The sequence below is a fragment of the Mobula hypostoma genome, chromosome 11 (genome assembly GCF_963921235.1).
Source record: "Mobula hypostoma chromosome 11, sMobHyp1.1, whole genome shotgun sequence".
Taxonomy (NCBI): domain Eukaryota; kingdom Metazoa; phylum Chordata; class Chondrichthyes; order Myliobatiformes; family Myliobatidae; genus Mobula; species Mobula hypostoma.
Window position 1 is genome coordinate 92,331,560 of NC_086107.1, and position 20,841 is coordinate 92,352,400.

Consider the following 20,841-nt stretch of genomic DNA (forward strand, 5'->3'; position numbering starts at 1 on the left):
GCTGCTCTGGTTGTCCGTATGGGGTTGTGAGTAATATCTCACCAATTTTACTCTCCTTTTGCACATATTTCTCTCTCTCTCTATGTGTGTGTATATATATATATATATATATATATATATATATATATACACACACACATATATATATACAATTGATATATATGTCTATCTATCTATATACATACATATATATAGTTGTAATTTATAACATTTTTGTACTGCTGCCAAAAAAACAATAAATTACATGACATATGTCAGTGATAATAAACCTGAATATTTTGTCTGTGAACACTGATAGCAGGCAGTAGGTATGGTAGCCTTAATGACGATTAGCGCCACAGGGAGTTCAAACACGTGCTCGATGGCAGCCCCTTTTCCAGGAGACGGCCTCATTCCAGGTCATGTCGAGGGAGGAGGGTGGGATTATCTCCACGTTTCTCGCTGTCCTTGAATTTGAAGATGACACGACACAGTTTTATTTAGAGCTTTGCGCTGCCAGGTCCCCTGGTTATGAGTGCCCTACATCTGCAGGCAAAGCTGCTTCACACTGCTAGAGTCTTGGAGAGTGTTGTGAAACTGTTCCTCAGTGGGGACGTCGACCTTGAATGAATCTGCGGACAAACGATGCTTGTTTCTTTATTAAGCTAATTTTGAGACTGGGTGCACTGACACCTCGTGTCCTTCTTCACCCGGTGAGCACCAGTCTTCCTTAAGACACCGTAGAAACCGAAGAGACTGTACTGCTGCCACATACAGTAAATTTCATGACATATGGCAGCGATAGTAAACCTGATTCTGATTTATCACAAGAGACGCATCCTTTAGTTGTTTGGAATGAGCAGTGTCTTTCAGTTGCAGTCTGTAAAAATGAGTGATGTATGCACAGTAAAATGCCACCGTTCTGACTATTCACACATTCCAATGTTTTGGCACCTGGCACATGAGCAGATGTCCATCACGCTGCACATGAAATTGGCATTGGAGGAATAAGACGAAGCAGAACTCTGCCCTGCCTGGATTCCCACCTCCCTTTGAGTTTTTACACCCTCCCTTCAAACCAACAAGATTCAGATTTATTTAACAGATGTACATCAAAACACGGTGAAATTTGTTGTTTGCGTTAACGATCAACTTATCTTAAGGATGTGCTGGGGGCAGCCCGCAAGTGTTGCCGCACGCGTCCTGGGCCCAGCGTGTACGTGTAATTATGAAGAAAGCACGAGAACGCCTCTACTTCCTCAGCAGTTTGTGGAGGTTCGGCGTGACACCTAAAACTTGCGACAAACTTCTGTAGAGGTGTAGTGCAGAGTATATTGACTGGCTGGAAACAGCAAAAGCCCTTGAACAGAAAGCCCTGCAGAAAGTAGTGGATATGGCCCAGTCCATCATGGGTAAAGCCCTCCCCACCATTGAGCATGTGGTGCTTTGTTGCAGGAAAGCAGCATCCATCAGCATGGACCCCCACCAACCAGGACGTGCTCTCTCTTCTCACTGTTGCCATCAGGAAGAAGGACACACTATCAGGGCCAGGAATATTATTAATCCTCAACCATCAGCTCTTGAACCAAAATGGGATAACTTCACTCAACTTCACTTGTCCCATTATTGAAACGCTCCCACAAACTATGGGCTCACTTTCAAGGATTCTTCATCTTGTCTTCTCAATATTTATTGCTTATCTATTTACAAACTTTGTATTATTATTATTTCTTCATTTTGTATTTGCACAGTTTGTTATCTTTTGCACGCTGGTTGAAAGCCCAAGTTGGTGTGGTCTTTCACTGAGTCTGTTATGCTTATTATTCTATTCTGGATTTATTGAGAATGCCCGCAGGAAAATGAATATGTACTTTGATCATATATTTACTTTGAATTTTCAGTTGCCAACATAGTATATGTACAGGGCTCAGCAGAACAACACAGAACACAACAAGCAACAAAGCAAAAGTTGCAAGACACAGATGGACACAGACACAGACACTCCTCCAACCCAAGACAGGCCATCTCCGGCCTCCAGCAGACCCATGGAATCGCAGACATTGGGCTTCCACTTCGCAGTGGACTCGCAGACTCAGGACTTCGGGATCGGACCTTGGCATCAGATTTCTGATTGGGCTTTGGCCCACCGATCTTTGGATGACGACGAACCAGGGTTCTGATTCCCACACTCTCTTTAATGTTCAAAGTAAATTTATTATCGAAGTATCTATATGTTACCATATACAACCCTGAGATTCGTTTTCTTGCAAGAATTTACAGGAAAATCTTAAAAAATACAATAGAATCTACGAAGAACCAGGCATAAAGACTGAGAAACAACCAATGTTTCACAGAAGATAAACTATGCAAACACTTTCTTTAAACCGATCGGGGATCCGATTCCTCCACTCTCTTTAATTTGAATGGATTCATTGGAAAATGAGCTAGGGCTGTTCCCTTTGGACCGAAGGAGTCTGAGAGGTACTTGAAAGAGGTGTAGAAGATGATAAAGAAGTTTAGATTGTGTGGGGTAGCAAGAAATCTTTTCCCAGGGCAGAAATGGCTAATACAAGGGGTCATCATATTGAGGTGATTGGAGGAATGTTAGAGGGAAGTGTTTCACAGAAAGAGGTGAGTGCTTTCAGGGGTGGGGATAGAGGCCAATACATCAGGGACATTTAAGAGACTTGGGCACATGGATGATAGAAAAATGGTGTGTTATGTGGGAGGGAAAAGTTAGATTGATCGTGGAGTAGGTTAAAGGGTTGGCACAACACTGTTGTGATGTTCTATAATTTATTTTAATGTCTAAAAATGTGAGATAAGTGTGCTGACTGGGGCATGATCCAGTAGTGTGGAGAACATGGTAGCCAGATACCACAGGAGCCATGGTGCTGTGTGTGGTGGCAAGATAATAGTCAGGATACTGGTCTAGTTACCTACAGTGCTGGAATTATAACTCATTAACCAGGGTTGAGGCTCCCTGATTGCGGTGAAATTTAAATTCAATTAACAAAGTGGGAAACCAATTGGTCATCTGTAATGAAGGGCAGGATAAATCCATTCGGTTCACCGACGACCCTTAGGGGGTAAAATCTGCCGATGTTGCACAGGGAGTGACATTGAGACTCACGCAGGCTTTTTTCCTGCTTTATAGTGTGCTTATACAGGCGCTGACTCAGAATTACTACAGACGCTGGAAATCTGAATTAAAAATAGAAAGTGCTGGAAACACTCACAGTGAACAGTAGGGCACTGAGGAGTGCAGTAGAACAGAGGCTTCTGGGAATACAGATCCATTTATTCTCGAAGGTGGCGTCACAGGTAGATAGGTCATAAAGAGAACTTTTGGCACATTACTGAGAACAGGAGTTGGGATGTTATGTTGAAGTTGTATAAGATGTTGGTGAGGCCTAATTCAGAGTTTTGTGTGCAGTTCTGGTCACCTACCTACAGGAAAGGTCTCAAGATTGAAAGAGAATAGAGAAAGTGCACAGACTGTTGATGGGACTTGGAGACCTGAGTTATAGGGAAAGGTTGAAGAGGTTAGAACTTACTTAAGAACATAAGAAGTAGGAGCAGGAGTCGGCCATCTGGCCTGTCAAGCCTGTTCCTCCATTCAATAAGATCATGGCTGATCTGACCATGAACTCATCTCCATCTACCTGCCTTTTCCCCATAACCCTTAATTCCCCTACTATCTTTATTCCCTAGAGTGTAGGAGAATGAGGGCAGATTTGATAGAGGTATACAAAATGAGGAGGAGTATAGATAGGGTAAATGCAAGCAAGCTTTTTCCACTAGAGGTTGTAGGTTAAGGGTGAAAGATGAGATGTTTGAGGTGATCCTGAGGGGGAACTTCTTCATTCAGAGGGTGGTGGAACTAGTTGCCAGCAGAAGTGATGGATGTGGGGCTGATTTCAAAGTTTGAAAAGTTTGGACAGGTACGTAGGTGGGAGGGTTATGGAGGGCTATGGTCCAGGTGCAGCTGTATAACAGTTTAGCATGGACTAGATGGGCTGAAGGGCCTGATTCTGTGCTGTAGAGCTGTATGAGTCTAGGTCAGGCAGCAACTGTGGAGAGAGAAACAGTGCTAACGTCACTGAATACTTCTAGAACTGGCCGTTCCATGTGTACACAATCTGTGGATGAGATAATATCGAAGCAGTTTTCTTTGGGACTGGCTCCAACCGCGTGTCCGATGAAGCCTGCGCTTAGTAGGATGGTCAGAGATGGGCAGCGCCACGGTGCGGTGGGATGGGTGTGCACGCTGACCTGTGCCTGACGTTCTCGCATTGTTTCCACTGCAGGTGGCAATCATTGCAGGCAACTTTGAACTGGGCGAGTTCATCAAGAATCACAAGGACACCGACGTGGGTATGTCAGGGGGCCGGCGATGAGCGGGATCGTTGTTTCAGTGGGGGCTTTTTATAAAACACTAACTGATGCTGTGTTTGTAGTTATTGAACACCTCCTGACTTTCTAATGGACTTTAGCAAGACCTTTGACAATGGCCCACGTGCCAGGTGGGATCCAGGTCAATTGAGTACAAAAGTGTGTTGGTGGAAGGAGGCTGAGGAGTGCTGTTCCTCATATTGATTATTTTTATTCTGTTAATGTTACTGTGTTAATATTATTTTATGTGCTGTATGTGATATATTTACTGTGTTTTGCACCTTGGTCCTTGAGGGACTCTGTTTCGTTGAAATGTGTACAGATATCCCACCCTACAAAAACCCATTTCAGGAAGGGAGACTCCTGGAACTTCCGGGAGCGGTGGGATGTCTGCAATAGAGTAGCTCCTTAGCAGCTAGACAGCTAGTTTAAGTAATGTTAGCTATGCTAATGAATGAATGACACCTGTTAAACTCACCTCAACATGTCTTTTACAGTCTTAACCCACCATGGGCAATAGAAAAGTCACTGTTGCAAACAGTGCAGCGAGCAACACTGTCATTATTTCTGACCCCTGTTAGGCAGGGGTACACTTTAGGGTAGCCTGGGGTGACGTACGTTTTATATTTTCTTTTTTTGGAACACTCTGCCATGGCGCGTGCGTGTGCACTCTCTCTCTCTCTCTCTCTCTCTCTCTCTCTCTCTCATGCGCGCTCTCTCGCTCGCTTGCTCTCAAAAAATTTGATTTCCGGGATATTGTATATAATTTGCAGGCATCAGGGAGCCACTATATGCAGGAGACTCCCGGAACTTCCGGGAGAGGTGGGATGTCTGTTTGTACATGTGTATGATTGAATGACAGTAGACTTGAACATTGGAGGCCTGTGACCAGCTCGGTGCTGGGTCCCTGTTATTAGATATGCTGGATGCATACATTTCGACAACCAAGGACCACACTGGATGCCTACAGGGGACAAACTGATGGCGGATCCAGTGATTAGACTTTTGGCCTACACCGAGTGGTTGTAGAAGGATGTTTCCTATAGTGGGAGAGTCTAGGTTCAGAGGGCACAGCCTCAATAGAAAAATGTCCTTTGAGCAGAGATGAGAAGGAATTTCTTAAGCCAGGCGGTGCATCAGTGGAATTCTTTGCCACAGATGGCTGTGGAGTCCAAGTCATTTGGTGTATTTAAAGAGGAGGTTTAAAGATTAGTCAGGGCGTCAAAGGTTATGGGACCAAAAGAGGAGAATGGAGTTGAGTGGGTAAAATAATCAGCCATGATGAAATGGTGGAGCCAGCTCAGAGGGCCGAGAATCTAATCCTGCTGCTGTGTCTTATGGTCTCAAAGGTGTGTTGGTGACGGGAGTCAGAGGCTGGCAGTAGGGTGTTGGTTTTCCACAGTGGAGGCCTGTGACCGGTGGTGTGCCGCAGGGCTTGGTGCTGGATCCCTGTCGTTTGGCATACTGGATGTGTAAATGTAGAAGACCACGGGCCACCCTGATACCGAGCTCGATGCATACAGGGGACAAACTAATGGTGAAACCAACAATTAGACTTGGGAGATGTTAGTTTTATGAACAGAGTTTGAACTTGAAATTGAAAGCCGAGAAAGGAAATGGAGACATCATTTATAGAAAGAAATAATCTGTATTTTAGCAGGCAACAATTGGCTAGATTTTAAGAGGTTTGCTTTGTAATTCTCTTTAACATTTCTACATTCTGTTAAGGTCATGGTTCTGTTTAATATTTCTCTCCCTTCCCTATTACATAATGATCATGACCCAGTATAAAGTTTGCTCATTTCTTGCAAGCTCGTTGGTTTTAGATTAGAGATTCCGTTAATGGTCTGCAAACTCTCTGGTGGAAGCGGCTTAAGAACAAAATAATGGATTCATTGTAAAAAAAATTAAGATTTGTAAACACTAAGGGAAGTTTGGATTGGTACAGTACATGGAAAGGAGAGGATAAGAGACTATGGTTTGGGTGGGGGTGCGGGTAGTTAGGACTAGGCAGGAAAAAACAGGTCAGCACAGACTAGATGAGCTGAAGGGCTTGTTTCTGTGCTTGAGTGCTCAATGACTGTATTTATTTTTTTCGTGAGGCAGCGTGGAGGAGCATCTTTCGGCTCTTCAAGCCACGCTGCCCCAGCGACCCCCTGACAACCCCAATTAACCCTAACCTAATCACGGCAGCGACCAATGAACCCACTATCCGGTACATCTTTGGACTGTGGGAGGAAAATGGAGGATCCGGGGAAAAGCCGTGCCTTCCATGGGGAGAGCGTACGGAGGCTCCTTACGGGACGGCACCGGAATTGAACTCCAATCCCCGGAATGCCCCGAGATGTAATAATGTCACACTAACGTAGCGTGACTCTGGCACCCCCGTGGTAGTGTGGCAGATATTGGAGCAAAGGAGGATGAAGAGTCAGCTTGATAGAAATGTATTAGATTATCAGAGGCATAGATACTGTGGAGAGCTAGTTCCTCCTTCCCAGGGTGGCAATGCCCAATACCACAGGACATCCGTTTCAGGTGAATGGAGGAATATTTAGTGGGGGGGGGGTGCGTGCTGGCTGCCTAGAATGCACTGCCACTACTACTACTATGTCGACTCAGGCCTAGGGGGCTGGTGTCGGGCACGATGACGGACTCTCCACTTCTCCCTCTCCCTCATCAGTGTGTTCAGTTCATCTACATTAGCCACGCCGCTGTCTTCTAGGAGAGTGTTGACCATTGTCTTGGGAGGGCGCCCAGGGTTCATCCTCCCGTGCTTGGGCTCCCATATGATGACTAGGCTGGCAGGTAGCTCGGGGTGGCGTAGACAGTGCCCCACTAGTTGCAGTCTTCTCGCCTCGATTTTAGTGGTGAGCATCCGGTAGGTCGTCATAGATCTCGACGTTCGTCACGCGCTGTTGCTAACTCACGTCAAGAGCCATCCGGAGCATTCGCGTATAGCAACCATCTAGAGACTTTTGCATAGTCTTGGTGAGTGTCCATGTCTCGCATCCGTACGTGAGAATGGACTCTATGACTGCTACGAAGATCCTCTTTTTAAGCCCTCTGGTCAGGTTGGACTTCCAGACAGGCATTATGAATGCACTGCCAGGCAGGGTGGTAGAGGGATGTTTAAGAGATTCATAGATAAGCACTTGGTTGTATGTAAGCAAAATGGGCTGTGGAGGAGGGAAGGTTTTATTTTGACAGTCAAGTAGGTTTTACAGTCGGTCAGCACAACATTGTGGGCCAAAGGGCCTGGACTGTGCCATGTTCTACTGTACAGTACTGTGCAAAAGTCTTAGGCGTATATATATAGCTAAGGTGCCTAAGACTTTTGCACAGTACTGTAGTAGTTTCAGGTATTGCACTGTGCAATAAAAAACAAATTTCATGACATATGTGAGTGATGATAAGCCTGATTCTGATATGGGTCTTTGTTGTGGACTGAGAGGGGAATCATGTTTGGGAAGAAGCGATGGGAGAGGAGAGGAAGCAGGAAGCACCAAAGAGACATTCTGTATTGATCGGTAAACTAATTGTTTGGAACTAAATGATCTTATAGTAAATCTGATTCTGATATACAATAATTTATAATAATTAATTTTAGTTGAAAGCAGATGGCATTATTAGTAGGTTTGTAATGTCACTATTATTTCTGGTATTGTGCCCAGTGAAGGAGAGTGTTCAGAGTCACGACAGGATACTGGTCAACATGGGAATTAGCAAATATCAGATGGAATTTAACTCAGACAAATGCAGAGAAACACATTCTCGGAACTAAACCCAGGGCAGGGCTTGCACGGTGAATGAATAGTGTTGTATAGAACACAGAAACCTTGGGGTACAGGTACAGTGAAGTAGCGGTTACCATAACGCTTTACAGTCCCGGTGATCAGGGTTCAGTCACGTGCCCACAACTCACTAAGCCTAACCCATACGTGTTTGGGACTGTGGGAGGAAATTGGAGCACCTGGAGGAAACCCACACAGTCATGGGAAGAAGATACAAACTCCTTTCAAACAGTGGCCTGAATTGAACGCTGATTGCTGGTGCTGTAAAGCTTTTCCTGAGGCTGAACCCTCGGATCCTGGTCTTTCTTATTAATGGAAACATCCTCTCCGTGGCCACTTTGCCCGTGCCTGTCCGTGTCCTAGCGGGTGGCTGATGTTGTTGGTGTGTTCTGGCATCGGGTGGGGAGGGGATGGGGTGCATTACACTCCACGTGCCTGTCCGGCTACCATCTGGTCTCCGGCTGATCCCTGTGTTGTGTCTTCCAACAGTTCCATTCAAGGAGACCCCGGTCTACGCGCCGGAGCGGAGGGAGGGCCACAATGCGCTCGCCGTCCCCCACCCCCTGCAGCGCTCCAGCAGCGATAACAACCTCAACATCCCCGATTGGCTGAGCTTCTCCGGCGGACAGACCGCCCGCAACCCCAACGGCACCCTGCGCAGCATCAGCAGCCCCCGGGGAGGCCGCAGCCGCTCCCCGTCCCGCAGTCGGCAGGGTGACGACCCCAAGAAGCAGCAGCGCGGACGCCTCAGGTACCTACCGACTGAGGGGTGGTGGGTGGGGTCCGCCCAAACCTGTGGCATCTGGGTAGGACCACTTCATATTTGGTAGCTGGAGGCTGGGTCCAGCGTGGGGGGAAGGGTCTGTGTTGGTAAGGTAAAGGGGGAAACTCCACTTGTAATGTCCCATCACACACTTCTGTGGTCAGACTCAGAGTGAAGTTCCCACTACACCATCCCTTCACACATTCCCAAGGTCAGAACACAGCGAAACTCTCACTGCTCTGTCCCATCACACTTTCCCGGGGCTAGACAGAGTGAAGATCCCTCCGCACCGTCCTGTCACACACACCCAGGGTCAGACACAGTTGCTCCTGGGGCTGACAAAAACAGCCATACGTGGGTGGCAGGAGGATCTGCCCGGGTAGACTGCCTCGCAATGTTTAGGGGGTATGTTCGTGCCCGGGTAAATATTGAGAAGGAACACTCGCAGTCCATGCGACCTTAGAGGCGTTCCGGGACCATTGGGCTCCGTGAGGATTAATTGCCATCATTGATAGAGATGGAAATATTTTGGTTTAATGTGTATTGTCTATTTGTAGTGAAGTAATTGTGTTAGTCACTGTTTTGTATATATAACACCGAATTTGTAATAAAGATATTTTGTAAAAAAAAGGGTCAGACACAGAGTGAAGCTCCCTCCACACCATCTTATTACACGCTCCCGGGGTTCGACGCAGAGTGAAGGTCCCTCTACACTGTCTCAACACATACTTTCAGGGTTGGACACAGAGTGAAGCTCCCACCACACTGTTCAGTCGCACTCTCCTGGGGGTTAGACAAGGTGTGAAGCTCCCTCCACCACACTCTCCCTGGGAAGGGACAATGTGAGTGAGATGTAGATCAAAGCCTGTATTTCAACAAAATAGAGAGAGTACAGAGAAGATTTACTAGAATGTTACCTGGGTTTTAGCACCTAAGTTACAGAGAGAGGTTGAACAAGTTGGGTCTTTATTCTTTGGAGCGTAGAAGGTTGACGGGGGACTTGATAGAGGTACTTAAAATTATGAGGGGGATAGATAGAGTTGACGTGGATAGGCTTTTTCCATTGAGTAGGGGAGATTCAAACAAGAGGACATGAGTTGAGAGTTAGGGGGCAAAAGTTCAGGGGTAACTTGAGGGGGAACTTCTTTACTCAGAGAGTAGTTACTATGTGGAACAAGCTTCCAGCAGAAATGGCTGAGGCAGGTTCGATGTTGTCGTTTAAAGTCAAATTGGACAGCTATATGGGCAGGGAAGGAATGGAGGGTTATGGGCTGAGTGCAGGTCGGTGGGACTAAGTGAGAGTAAGAGTTCGGCACGGACTAGAAGGGCCGAGATGGCCTGTTTCCGTGCTTTAAATGTTATATGGTTATATGGTTAAAGCCCCCTCTACAGCAACCCATCACACACTCCCTGGATAGGACAACAGAGTGATGCTCCCTCTATACCGTCCCATCACACATTCCCAGTGAAGCTTCCTCCTCACTGTCTATCCTGCACAGCCAAGGCGAGAGATAGCACCAATAATCAGTAGAGTAAGATTCATTCTACAGTTTTCCAATGCACACAGACCCAAAACTAATTTCTTTCTCCACTGCTCTGTCACAGGCTGAAGGCAGGGACGCTTGTTAGATAAGTTCCTCTGTCTGTAGAGAGAGAGAGAGATTGGAGGGTGCCTTTAATGGGCTGCCCGGGAAGGTGGTGGAAGCAGATAAAATAGCAGTGTTGAAACCGACACAAAGAGGGATATTTGCAAGCAGATGGGATTAATTTAAAATGGCATCATGGTTGGCACGGGCGGTTCCACGCTCTGTCTTTGTCTCTCCGCCCTCTCCATCTCTGTCTCAACCTCTCTCTGTCCCACACTGCCTCCTTCTCTGTCTCTGCCCCTTCTACCTCGCACACCCCCCCCATCGCTATCGCGAGCCTGACGTCCATCTTCGTTTGCAGCTCAGCGATGGGGAGCAAGGACGCGGCAGGCAGCACGCTGGGCCGTGGCGTAAAGCGCAAGTTGTACACCGCTGTCCCCGGAAGAGTCTTCATGGTGGTGAAGTCGTACCAGCCGCAGGGAGAAGGGGAAATCCAGCTCAACAAGGGTGAAAAGGTCAAAGGTTTGTGCTGGGAGGGCAAAGAGCAAATACGTTGTTGCTTGTCCCAACAGGTCTGTCTGGTCTGTCCCCCTGGGCCGGCATCCTTCTGTGCCGTGGCCAATCTTCATCCTTTCAGTGAAACTACGGTAAATGTTGTTAGATTGTGGCAGGTGCCTGCGTTTACCACATCACTGCACACCTATAACAATAGTCCAATAATCCTGTTAGCCCGGGATAAGCTGTCAGGTTTTCTAGACCATTGGCTGTTATTCCATTCATGACCAAACATGCTTTTAGACAGGTATCACACAGTCACGTTTCATTGGAGCAGAAAGCAAAAAAAAACAAACACGAGGAAATCTGCAGATGCTGGAAATTCAAGCAACACACACAAAAAATGCTGGTGAATGCAGCAGGCCAGGCAGCATCTATAGGAAGAGGTACAGTCGACGTTAAGGGCCGAGACCCCTCGTTAGGACTAACTGAAAGAAGAGATAGTAAGAGATTTGAAAGTGGGAGGGGAAGGGGGAGATCTGAAATGATAGGAGAAGACAGGAGGGAGAGGGATGGAGCCAAGAGCTGGAAAGTTGGTTGGCAAAAGGGATACCAGGCTGGAGAAGGGAGAGGATCATGGGGCGGGAGGCCTAGGGAGAAAGAAAAGGGGAGGGGGGGAAGCCCAGAGGATGGGCAAGCAGTTATAGTGAGAGGGACAGAGGGAGAAAAAAGAGAGGAAAAAAAGGGAAAAGAAAAAAATAAATAAATAAGAGATGGGATATGAAGGGGAGGTGGGGCATTAACGGAAGTTAGAGGAGTCAATGTTCATGCCATCAGTTTGGAGGCTACCCAGATGGAATATAAGGTGTTGTTCCTCCAACCTGAGTGTGGCTTCATCTTGACAGTAACGTCGACTGTACCTCTTCCTATAGATGCTGCCTGGCCTGCAGTGTTCACCAGCATTTTTTGCATGTTGCAAAAACAAAAGATTAGCTTTACTTACGTTTCCATCAAATCATCGAAACATACAGTGACATGTGTTATTTGTGTTGACGACCATCACAGTCCGAGGAAGTGCTGGAGGCAGCCCACAAGTGCTTCTGGCGCCAAAATAACTTAGGAATGTGGGAGGAAATCAGAGCACCCGGAGGAAACCCATGTGATCGTGGGGAAAATGCACAAACTCCTTACAGACTGCAGTGGGAATTGAGCTTCGATCGCTGGTGCTGTAAAACGTTACGCTAGTGTGCTGTACACAAAGCGCTGCAGGAAATCAGCAGGTCAGGCAGTATCTGTGGAGAGAGATACCCTGACTGGCTGATTTCCCCCAGGGCTTTGATTGTTACTCCAGGTTCCAGAATCTGTGTAGGTCTCTGGTGTCACCAGCTTTTAGTGGAGCTTGGCCAGCCAATCCAGGTGAATTTGGAGAGTGTGGGAACAAGATCCAGAATCATCTGGTGAGGCAGAGTCATAGAGCATTACAGCACAGAAGCAGGTCTATCACCTCATCTAGTACACATTGAGCTGTTACTTTGCCTAGTCCCATTGACCCGCACCTGGACCATAGTCCTCCATACCCCTCTCATCCATGTACCTATCCAAACTTCTGTTAAATTTTGAAATCGAACCTGCATCCACTATTTCCACTGGCACTTGTTCCACACTTGCACCATCCTCTGAGTCAAGTAGTTCCCCTTATACATTTCACCTTTCACCCTTAACCCATGACCTCTAGCTCTCATCCCACCCAACCTTGGTGGAAAAAGCCTGCTTGCATTTACCCTATCTATTCCCTATGTAAATTTGTATACCTCTATCAAATCTCCCCTCACTCTCCTACCCTCCAAGGAGTCAAGTACTCACCTATTCATCCTTTCCCTATAACTCAGGTCCTCAAGTCCCAGCAACCTCCTTGTAAATTTTCTCTGTACGCTTTCAAACTTAATGACAACTTTCCTGTAGTTAGGTGCCCAGAACTGCACACAATAGTCCAAATTAGGCCTCACCAACATCTTATACTACTTCAACCTAACATCCCAACTTCTTTTCTCAGTATTATGATTTATGAAGGCCAGAATGCTAAAAGCTCTTTTTATGACCTTATTTACCTGTGGCATCTTTTCAAGGAATTATTGATCTGTAATCCCAGATCCCTCTGTTCTATTACACTCCTCAGTGCCCTGTTGCTGACTGTGAAAGTCCTACCTCGGTTTGTCTTCCCAAAGTGCAACAGCTCACATTTGACTGCATTAAATTCCATCTGCCAGTTTCAGCCCATTTTCCCAGCTGGTCCAGATCCCCCTGCAAGTTTTACAAGCCTTCCTCACTCTCCACTACGCACCCACCACACACCCCGCCCATGCTAATCGGTCAGACTTTCCGAATGATTCGAGCAGATTATCAGAGTTTTTATTGCGCTGTCTGTGAGTTCCAACATCTGAAATAGCTTCAGAAGGACCTGTGGTTTGTAACACACCACATTGCATCGTGGTTCAAAACGCACTTCGGGTCATGGTTCAAATCATCACCTGGGCCCCATGATCCTCCTCAGATGCGGAATACTCTAGTGATCTGGATGGAGAGTCTTCCACTGTAGAAATGTGGGATCAATTGGCTTGCTATGGAGAGGAACTGAGGGATGATTCGTGGGGTAGCAGAGAGCTGAGATGCAGGGCTAGAATTGCTGTGTAGAAGTTAGCGTGACGCTATTACAGTGGCCTGGGTTCAATTTCCGTCAGTGTCTATGAGAAGCTTGTACATTCTCCCTGTGACTGTATGGGTTTACTCTGGGTGCTCAATTTTCCTCCCAAATTCCAAATGCGGATTAGTAGGTTAGTTGGCACGTGGGTGTAATTGTATGGCGTGGGCCTGTTACCATGCTGGATTTCAAAATAAATTTTATAAAAAGAGCAAGTAACCACTGAGCAGCTGCTTAAACTTTAGTGCATTAGATTGTACTGACTGGAGTTTAGAAGAATGAAGGGGGATCTCATTAAGATCTATGGAATATTGAAAGAACTAGATAGAGTGAACATTGAGAGGACGTCTCCAATGATGGGCAGCCAGAAGGCACAGCTTCAGAATACAAGGACGTCCCTTTAGAACGGAGATGAGGAGGAATTTCTTTCACCAGTGGGTGGTGAATCTGTGGAATTCATTGCCACAGACAGTTGTGGAGGCCGAGGCAATGGGTATATTTAAATCAGAGGTTGATTAGCGAGGGCGTCAAAGGTTACAGGGAGAAGGGAAGAGAACCGTATTAAAAGAGAAAACAACAAAGCTATGAATTAATGGCAGAGCACAATCGATGGCTGAACGGCCTAATTCTGCTCCTGTGTCTTATATTCTTATAAACCTCTGTGACCAAGTGCATGTGACACAAGAGGCAAGTATGTAGGTATGATAAGTAATTAGGAAAGCTACTGAGCTGTTACCTGGGGAGTAAAGAGTTTGTGTATCAGTTCAGTAGAGTATTGTGGATACCTCATCCAGAGCACAGATACGGTGCTGGTCTCTTTATTTAATGAAGATCAATGGAGTTGTTGGATTCTGATGCTTTTCCAATCCAGAGGTTCTTTGTTACATTTAAGTGTGAGATAAACAAAGAATGAACAATAAAAGACAAAGGAAAAAGTAGTCTAGTCATCTCGTACTCAGATAAGAGATAACAAAAATTCTAGTCATAACAATTAACCCATAAAATAGCCAGATTCAAGTGGTGTGACACCTGCTACTATTAAATTTCCAGAAAAATACGGAAACAACTGCACTGTAATTACTAGAAAATGTACTGAACAATTACAGGCACACAACTATTGCTGAGGTGTTGTAACATCAACTAGACAGTCAGCCATACTCCATTCAGAAATGACATGAGGGTCAGAGTGTAGCCTCCTGTCTCCTTGGGTTCATGGCAGACTCAATGGTGAATAAGGAGTGAAACTGAGAAAAAACAAAAACAGGGCAATTTTTCACATTGTTCCATTCACACAAGTAAATATACACAGACAAGTAAGTTTCCTGCAGGTAAAGATTATAAGATTCTGACAAGTAAATAGTATGTGTAAACCGTTAGTATCTAGGTTAGTGCCTAATAAACTCAAAAATAATGTTCTATTTTGTGTAAAACCTTTGGATTAACTCCTAAACAATATAACATCAACTTACAAGCAAAGCTTCTGCTGGGGAAACAAGAGGATGGCTTTAGGTAGAATCTTCTTCTGCTCCTAAGATGAACCTCCGTCCTTCTGCCAGCCAATGTGCTTTCCTACTCACTACTTCCTGACTGCACAGGAAGTGACCTAATACAGATCTGAAACCGCTCATTAAAATAAAAGCTGAATGTGCTTAAAAACAAACTAGTTATCTGAAGGGCAGAACAATAATTCTCCACCTGCGAATCTGCTGGAATGTTCCTGATGTGGTCTTCCCACATTGATGAGACTGGTTGTAAATTGGGGGGGATACTTCGTCAAACAATTTTGCTCCATCCACTAAAAGTGGAACTTACTGGTGGCCAAATATTTCAATTCCCATTCTGACATTCAGTCCAAGGCCGCCTCTTGTACCACGATGGGGTCATCATGAGGAGCAATATCTTATATTCCATCTGGGTAGCCTTCAACCTGATGACATGGATACCAATTTCTCCTTCTGGTAAAAATTCACTCCCCCTCCCCTTTTCTTATTTTCTCCGCTCTGTTCTCTTACCTCTTCTCACCTGCATATCACCTCCCACGGCGCCTATCCTCCTTCCTTTTCTCCTGTGGTCCACTCTCCTTCCCCATCAGATTCCTCCCTCTCCAGCTCTTTACCTTTCCTACCCACCTAGCTTCACCCATCACCTTCCTTTCCACACACCTTTTTATTCCAGTGTCTTCTTTCCTTACCAGTCCTGAAGAAGGGTCTCGGCCCGAAACATTGACTGTTCATTCACTTCCATAGATGCTGCCTGACCTGCTGAGTTCCAACAGCATTTTGTGTGTGTTGCTTTGAATTTCTGGAATCTTCAGACTTTCTTGTGTTTATACGTATACATTTATTATATAACATACAAACAAGCATGGGAACATTAAAGTACTAAAGAAAAAACAATTCTACAGCCCAGTCCAGCAGAGTGTTGGAAACTGTTCAGGGAAGGTTTAGCTTGAAATACTTGGAATGGGAGGGTTGTCCTTTGAGGGAAGATTGTATGGATCTACTGGAGTTGACAGGGTGGAGTCTGAGATCTTTCCTCATGGTGGGATCTCGAGGTAGGAGGCCAGTGCTTGAAAGCAAGGTGTTGACTGTTTAAGATGAGGAAAAATGTTTGCTCTGAATATTGCTTTTGGAACTCTTCCTCATAAGGAGATGGAAGTGGAGTCTTTGAATGCAACAGTGGTGCAGTAGCGTACTGGTTAGAGCAATTGCTTTACAGCGCTAGCAACTACTGATCGGGGTTCAATTCCTGCTGCTGTCTGTAAGGAGCTTGTACATTCTCCTCATGACCTCATAGGTTTCCTCCAGGTGCTCCAGTTTCCTGCCACGTTCAAAAGACGCGCAGGTTAGGATTAGTAAACTTTGGGCATGCTGTGAGTAAGGAGTGAGTCGACACTTGGCAGGTTATGCCCAGCACATTCTTGGACTGTGTTAGTCATTAACACAAATGGGGCATTTCACTGCGTGTTTCGATGTTTCAATGTATGTGTGACAAATAAAACTAATCTTTCAGTCTATAATCTGAGGCTAGCAACAAGCCCCTTAGGCCCGAGAAAGTGAGTTCCATCACAGAGCTGCCCTCTGGTTGCTGTGGCGGCTGCCTGGTGCCCAGGTTTTATCTTCTCTTCTCCTACACACTGATAAATGAGGCTACTGTGACCATATAGAGAATATTTGCTCTCTCCTTTCCTTGCTCTCCCTCGTTCTTTCTCTCTTCTATACTTGTTGCTGCTTCAAAGATCCTTCTCCTTTCCTTCCCTTCCTTTCCCCATTTTACTAATTTGGCAATCTATGTTTCGCTTGATCTTTTCCTTTTCTCTCTCTCTCTCTCTCTTCCTTTCTCTTTCTCTATCTCATGTGTTCCACCCACCCATTTCTTTTTCTGCACTCTATTTTTTTTTAATGGATCAAATGGAGGAAAAAACCTAGAGCTGCTGAAAATCTGAAAGCAAAAGCAGGAGATGCTGGAAAGACTCGGCAGGGCAGGCAGCGACGGTGGAGAGAGAAGTAGTCAGCGTTTTTGGTCTGTGGCCCTTGCTCAGACCAGTCGCTGACACATTGTGAAATTTGTTGTTTTGTTGCAGCAGTACAGTGCAATACATAAAAATTAAAATACAATCGTAAATTAATAATAATATATAATAAAATAAGTATATTAGTGGGGTTGCATTATAGACTACCCAATAGTCAATGAGACTTGGAAGAGCAAATCTGCAGAGAGATAGCAGGCAACTGCAGGAAACATAAAGTTGTGGTGGTAGGGGATTTTAATTTTCCATACATTGATTGGGACTCCCATACTGTTAGGGGTCTAGATGGTTCAGAGTTTGTAAAATGTGTTCAGGAAAGTTTTCTAATCAATATATAGAGGGACCAACTAGAGGGGATGCAATATTGGATCTCCTGTTAGGTAACGAATTAGGGCAAGTGACAGAAGTCTGTGTAGGGGAGCACTTTGGTTCCAGTGATCATAACACCATTAGTTTCAATTTGGTCGTGGACAAGGATAGATCTGGTCCTAGAGTTGAGGTTCTGAACTGGAAGAAGGCCAAATTTGAAGAAATGAGAAAGGATCTAAAAAGCGTGGATTGGGACAGGTTGTTCTCTGGCAAAGATGTGATTAGTAGGTGGGAAGCCTTCAAAGGGGAAATTTTGAGAGTGCAGAGTTTGTATGTTCCTGTCAGGATTAAAGGCAAATTGAATAGGAATAAGGAACCTTGGTTCTCAAGGGATATTGCAACTCTGATAAAAAAGAAGAGGGAGTTGTATGAAATGTATAGGAAACAGGGGGTAAATCAGGTGCTTGAGGAGTATAAGAAGTGCAAAAAAATACTTAAGAAAGAAATCAGGAGGGCTAAAAGAGACATGAGGTTGCCTTGGCAGTCAAAGTGAAGGATAATCCAAAGAGCTTTTACAAGTATATTAAGAGCAAAAGGATTGTAAGGGATAAAATTGGTCCTCTTGAAGATCAGAGTGGTCGGCTTTGTGCGGAACCAAAGGAAATGGGGGAGATCTTAAATAGGTTTTTTGCGTCTGTATTTACTAAGGAAGCTGGCATGAAATCTATGGAGTTGAGGGAATCAAGTAGTGAGACCATGGAAAGTGTACAGATTGAAAAGGAGGAGGTGCTTGCTGTCTTGAGGAAAATTAAAGTGGATAAATCCCCGGGACCTGACAGGGTGTTTCCTCGGACCTTGAAGGAGACTAGTGCTGAAATTGCGGGGGCCCTGGCAGAAATATTTAAAATGTCGCTGTCTATGGGTGAAGTGCCAGAGGATTGGAGAGTGGCTCATGTTGTTCTGTTGTTTAAAAAAGGATCGAAAAGTAATCCAGGAAATTATAGGCTGGTGAGTTTAACATCAGTAGTAGGTAAGTTATTGGAGGGAGTACTAAGAGACAGAATCAACAAGCATTTGGATAGACAGGGGCTTATTAGGGAGAGTCAACATGGCTTTGTGCATGGTAGGTCATGTTTGACCAATCTGTTGGAGTTTTTCGAGGAGGTTACCAGGAAAGTGGATGAAGGGAAGGTAGTGGATATTGTCTACATGGACTTCAGTAAGGCCTTTGACAAGGTCCCGCATGGGAGGTTAGTTAGGAAAATTCAGTCGCTAGGTATACATGGAGAGGTGGTAAATTGGATTAGACATTGGCTCGATGGAAGAAGCCAGAGAGTGGTGGTAGAGAATTGCTTCTCTGAGTGGAGGCCTGTGACTAGTGGTGTGCCACAGGGATCAGTGCTGGGTCCATTGTTATTTGTCATCTATATCAATGATCTGGATGATAATGTGGTAAATTGGATCAGCAAGTTTGCTGATGATACAAAGATTGGAGGTGTAGTAGACAGTGAGGAAGGTTTTCAGAGCCTGCAGAGGGACTTGGACCATCTGGAAAAATGGGCTGAAAAATGGCAGATGGAGTTTAATACTGACAAGTGTGAGGTATTGCACGTTGGAAGGACAAACCAACGTAGAACATACAGGGTAAATGGTAAGGCACTGAGGAGTGCAGTGGAACAGAGGGATCTGGGAATACAGATACAAAATTCCCTAAAAGTGTCGTCACAGGTAGATAGGGTCGTAAAGAGAGCTTTTGGTACATTGGCCTTTATTAATCGAAGTATTGAGTATAAGAGCTGGAATGTTATGATGAGGTTGTATAAGGCATTGGTGAGGCCGAATCTGGAGTATTGTGTTCAGTTTTGGTCACCAAATTACAGGAAGGATATAAATAAGGTTGAAAGAGTGCAGAGAAGGTTTACAAGGATGTTGCCGGGACTTGAGAAACTCAGTTACAGAGAAAGGTTGAATAGGTTAGGACTTTATTCCCTGGAGCGTAGAAGAATGAGGGGAGATTTGATAGAGGTATATAAAATGATGATGGGTATAGATAGAGTGAATGCAAGCAGGCTTTTTCCACTGAGGCAAGGGGAGAAAAAAACCAGAGGACATGGGTTAAGGGTGAGGGGGGAAAAGTTTAAAGGGAACATTAGGGGGGGCTTCTCCACACAGAGGGTGGTGGGAGTATGGAATGAGCTGCCAGACGAGGTGGTAAATGTGGGTTCTTTTTTAACATTTAAGAATAAATTGGACAGATACATGGATGGGAGGTGTATGGAGGGATATGGTCCGTGTGCAGGTCAGTGGGACTAGGCAGAAAATGATTTGGCACAGCCAAGAAGGGCCAAAGGGCCTGTTTCTGTGCTGTAGTTTCTATGGTTTCTATGGTTATGGTTAAGTAAATCGTGCACAAACAGAGCAAAATGGTGAGGTAGTATTCATGGATAGTTCATAAATCTGATGGCAGAGGGGAAGAAACTGTTCCTGAAGTGTTGACTGTGAGCCTTCAGGGTCCTGTTCCTCCTGTCTGATGGTAGTAATGAGAAGAGGGCATGTCCCAGATGGTTAGGGTCCATCATGATAGATGATTCCTTTTTGAGGTATCGTCTTTTGCCAATGTCCTCGATGCCGGGAAAGCTAGCGCCCATGATGGAGCTGGCTGAGTTTACAACCCTTTGCAGCTTCTTCCAATCCTGCACAGCGGCCCCTTCATACCAGGTGGTGATGCAACCAGTTAGACTACTCTACGTAGTGCATCTGTAGCCATTGGTGAAGAATCAGACTCCCCCGATTCCTTCATCGCCAGACCCTTTCCAGGGAAGAGTGTGCAGGACTTCCAGATTGCCACGAACATTCCTTCATTCAGAAAACTGAAGGCAGAGGTGCTGTTACTAAAATGTTGAGGGAGTGTCTTCAGGCTCCTGCATCTCCTCCTTGGTGGTAGTAATGAGAAGATTTCAGGTCCTGGGTGATGGTGGTCCTTCATGATGGATGCTATTTTTCTGAGGCATGACCGTTTGAGGATGTCCTCGATGGTGACGAGGGTACTCTCCTTGATGAAGCCGGCTGAGTCAGAACCCTCTGCGGCTTTATTTTTTTAAGATCCTGTGCGTTGATGCCTCCATACCAGACGGCGATGCAGAATTCTCTGCACGATACATCTGCAGAAACTCGCTGAAGTCCCCACATACTGTCGGCCCGATGCCATTACGGCCCAGGGTGTTGGAGTTTAGGACTTCAATTCTGGCATCCTCCGTGAGGAAATTGGTATGTTCCTTCTCGTGTGTGCGTGGGTT

The 20,841-nt window shown here is 45.5% G+C and overlaps 1 protein-coding gene across 6 annotated transcripts in view; it reads left to right on the forward strand.

Moving 5' to 3' along the window:
• shank1 (SH3 and multiple ankyrin repeat domains 1) overlaps nucleotides 1-20,841 on the forward strand; it is a 281,534-nt gene that overhangs the window by 133,335 nt on the left and 127,358 nt on the right. For all 6 annotated transcript variants that reach the window (XM_063062528.1, XM_063062527.1, XM_063062526.1 and 3 more), the window contains 3 exons: nucleotides 4,290-4,356; nucleotides 8,655-8,916; nucleotides 10,876-11,036. In XM_063062528.1, coding sequence (XP_062918598.1) covers nucleotides 4,290-4,356; nucleotides 8,655-8,916; nucleotides 10,876-11,036 — 490 coding nt within the window. The remainder of the gene's footprint in view (nucleotides 1-4,289; nucleotides 4,357-8,654; nucleotides 8,917-10,875; nucleotides 11,037-20,841) is intronic.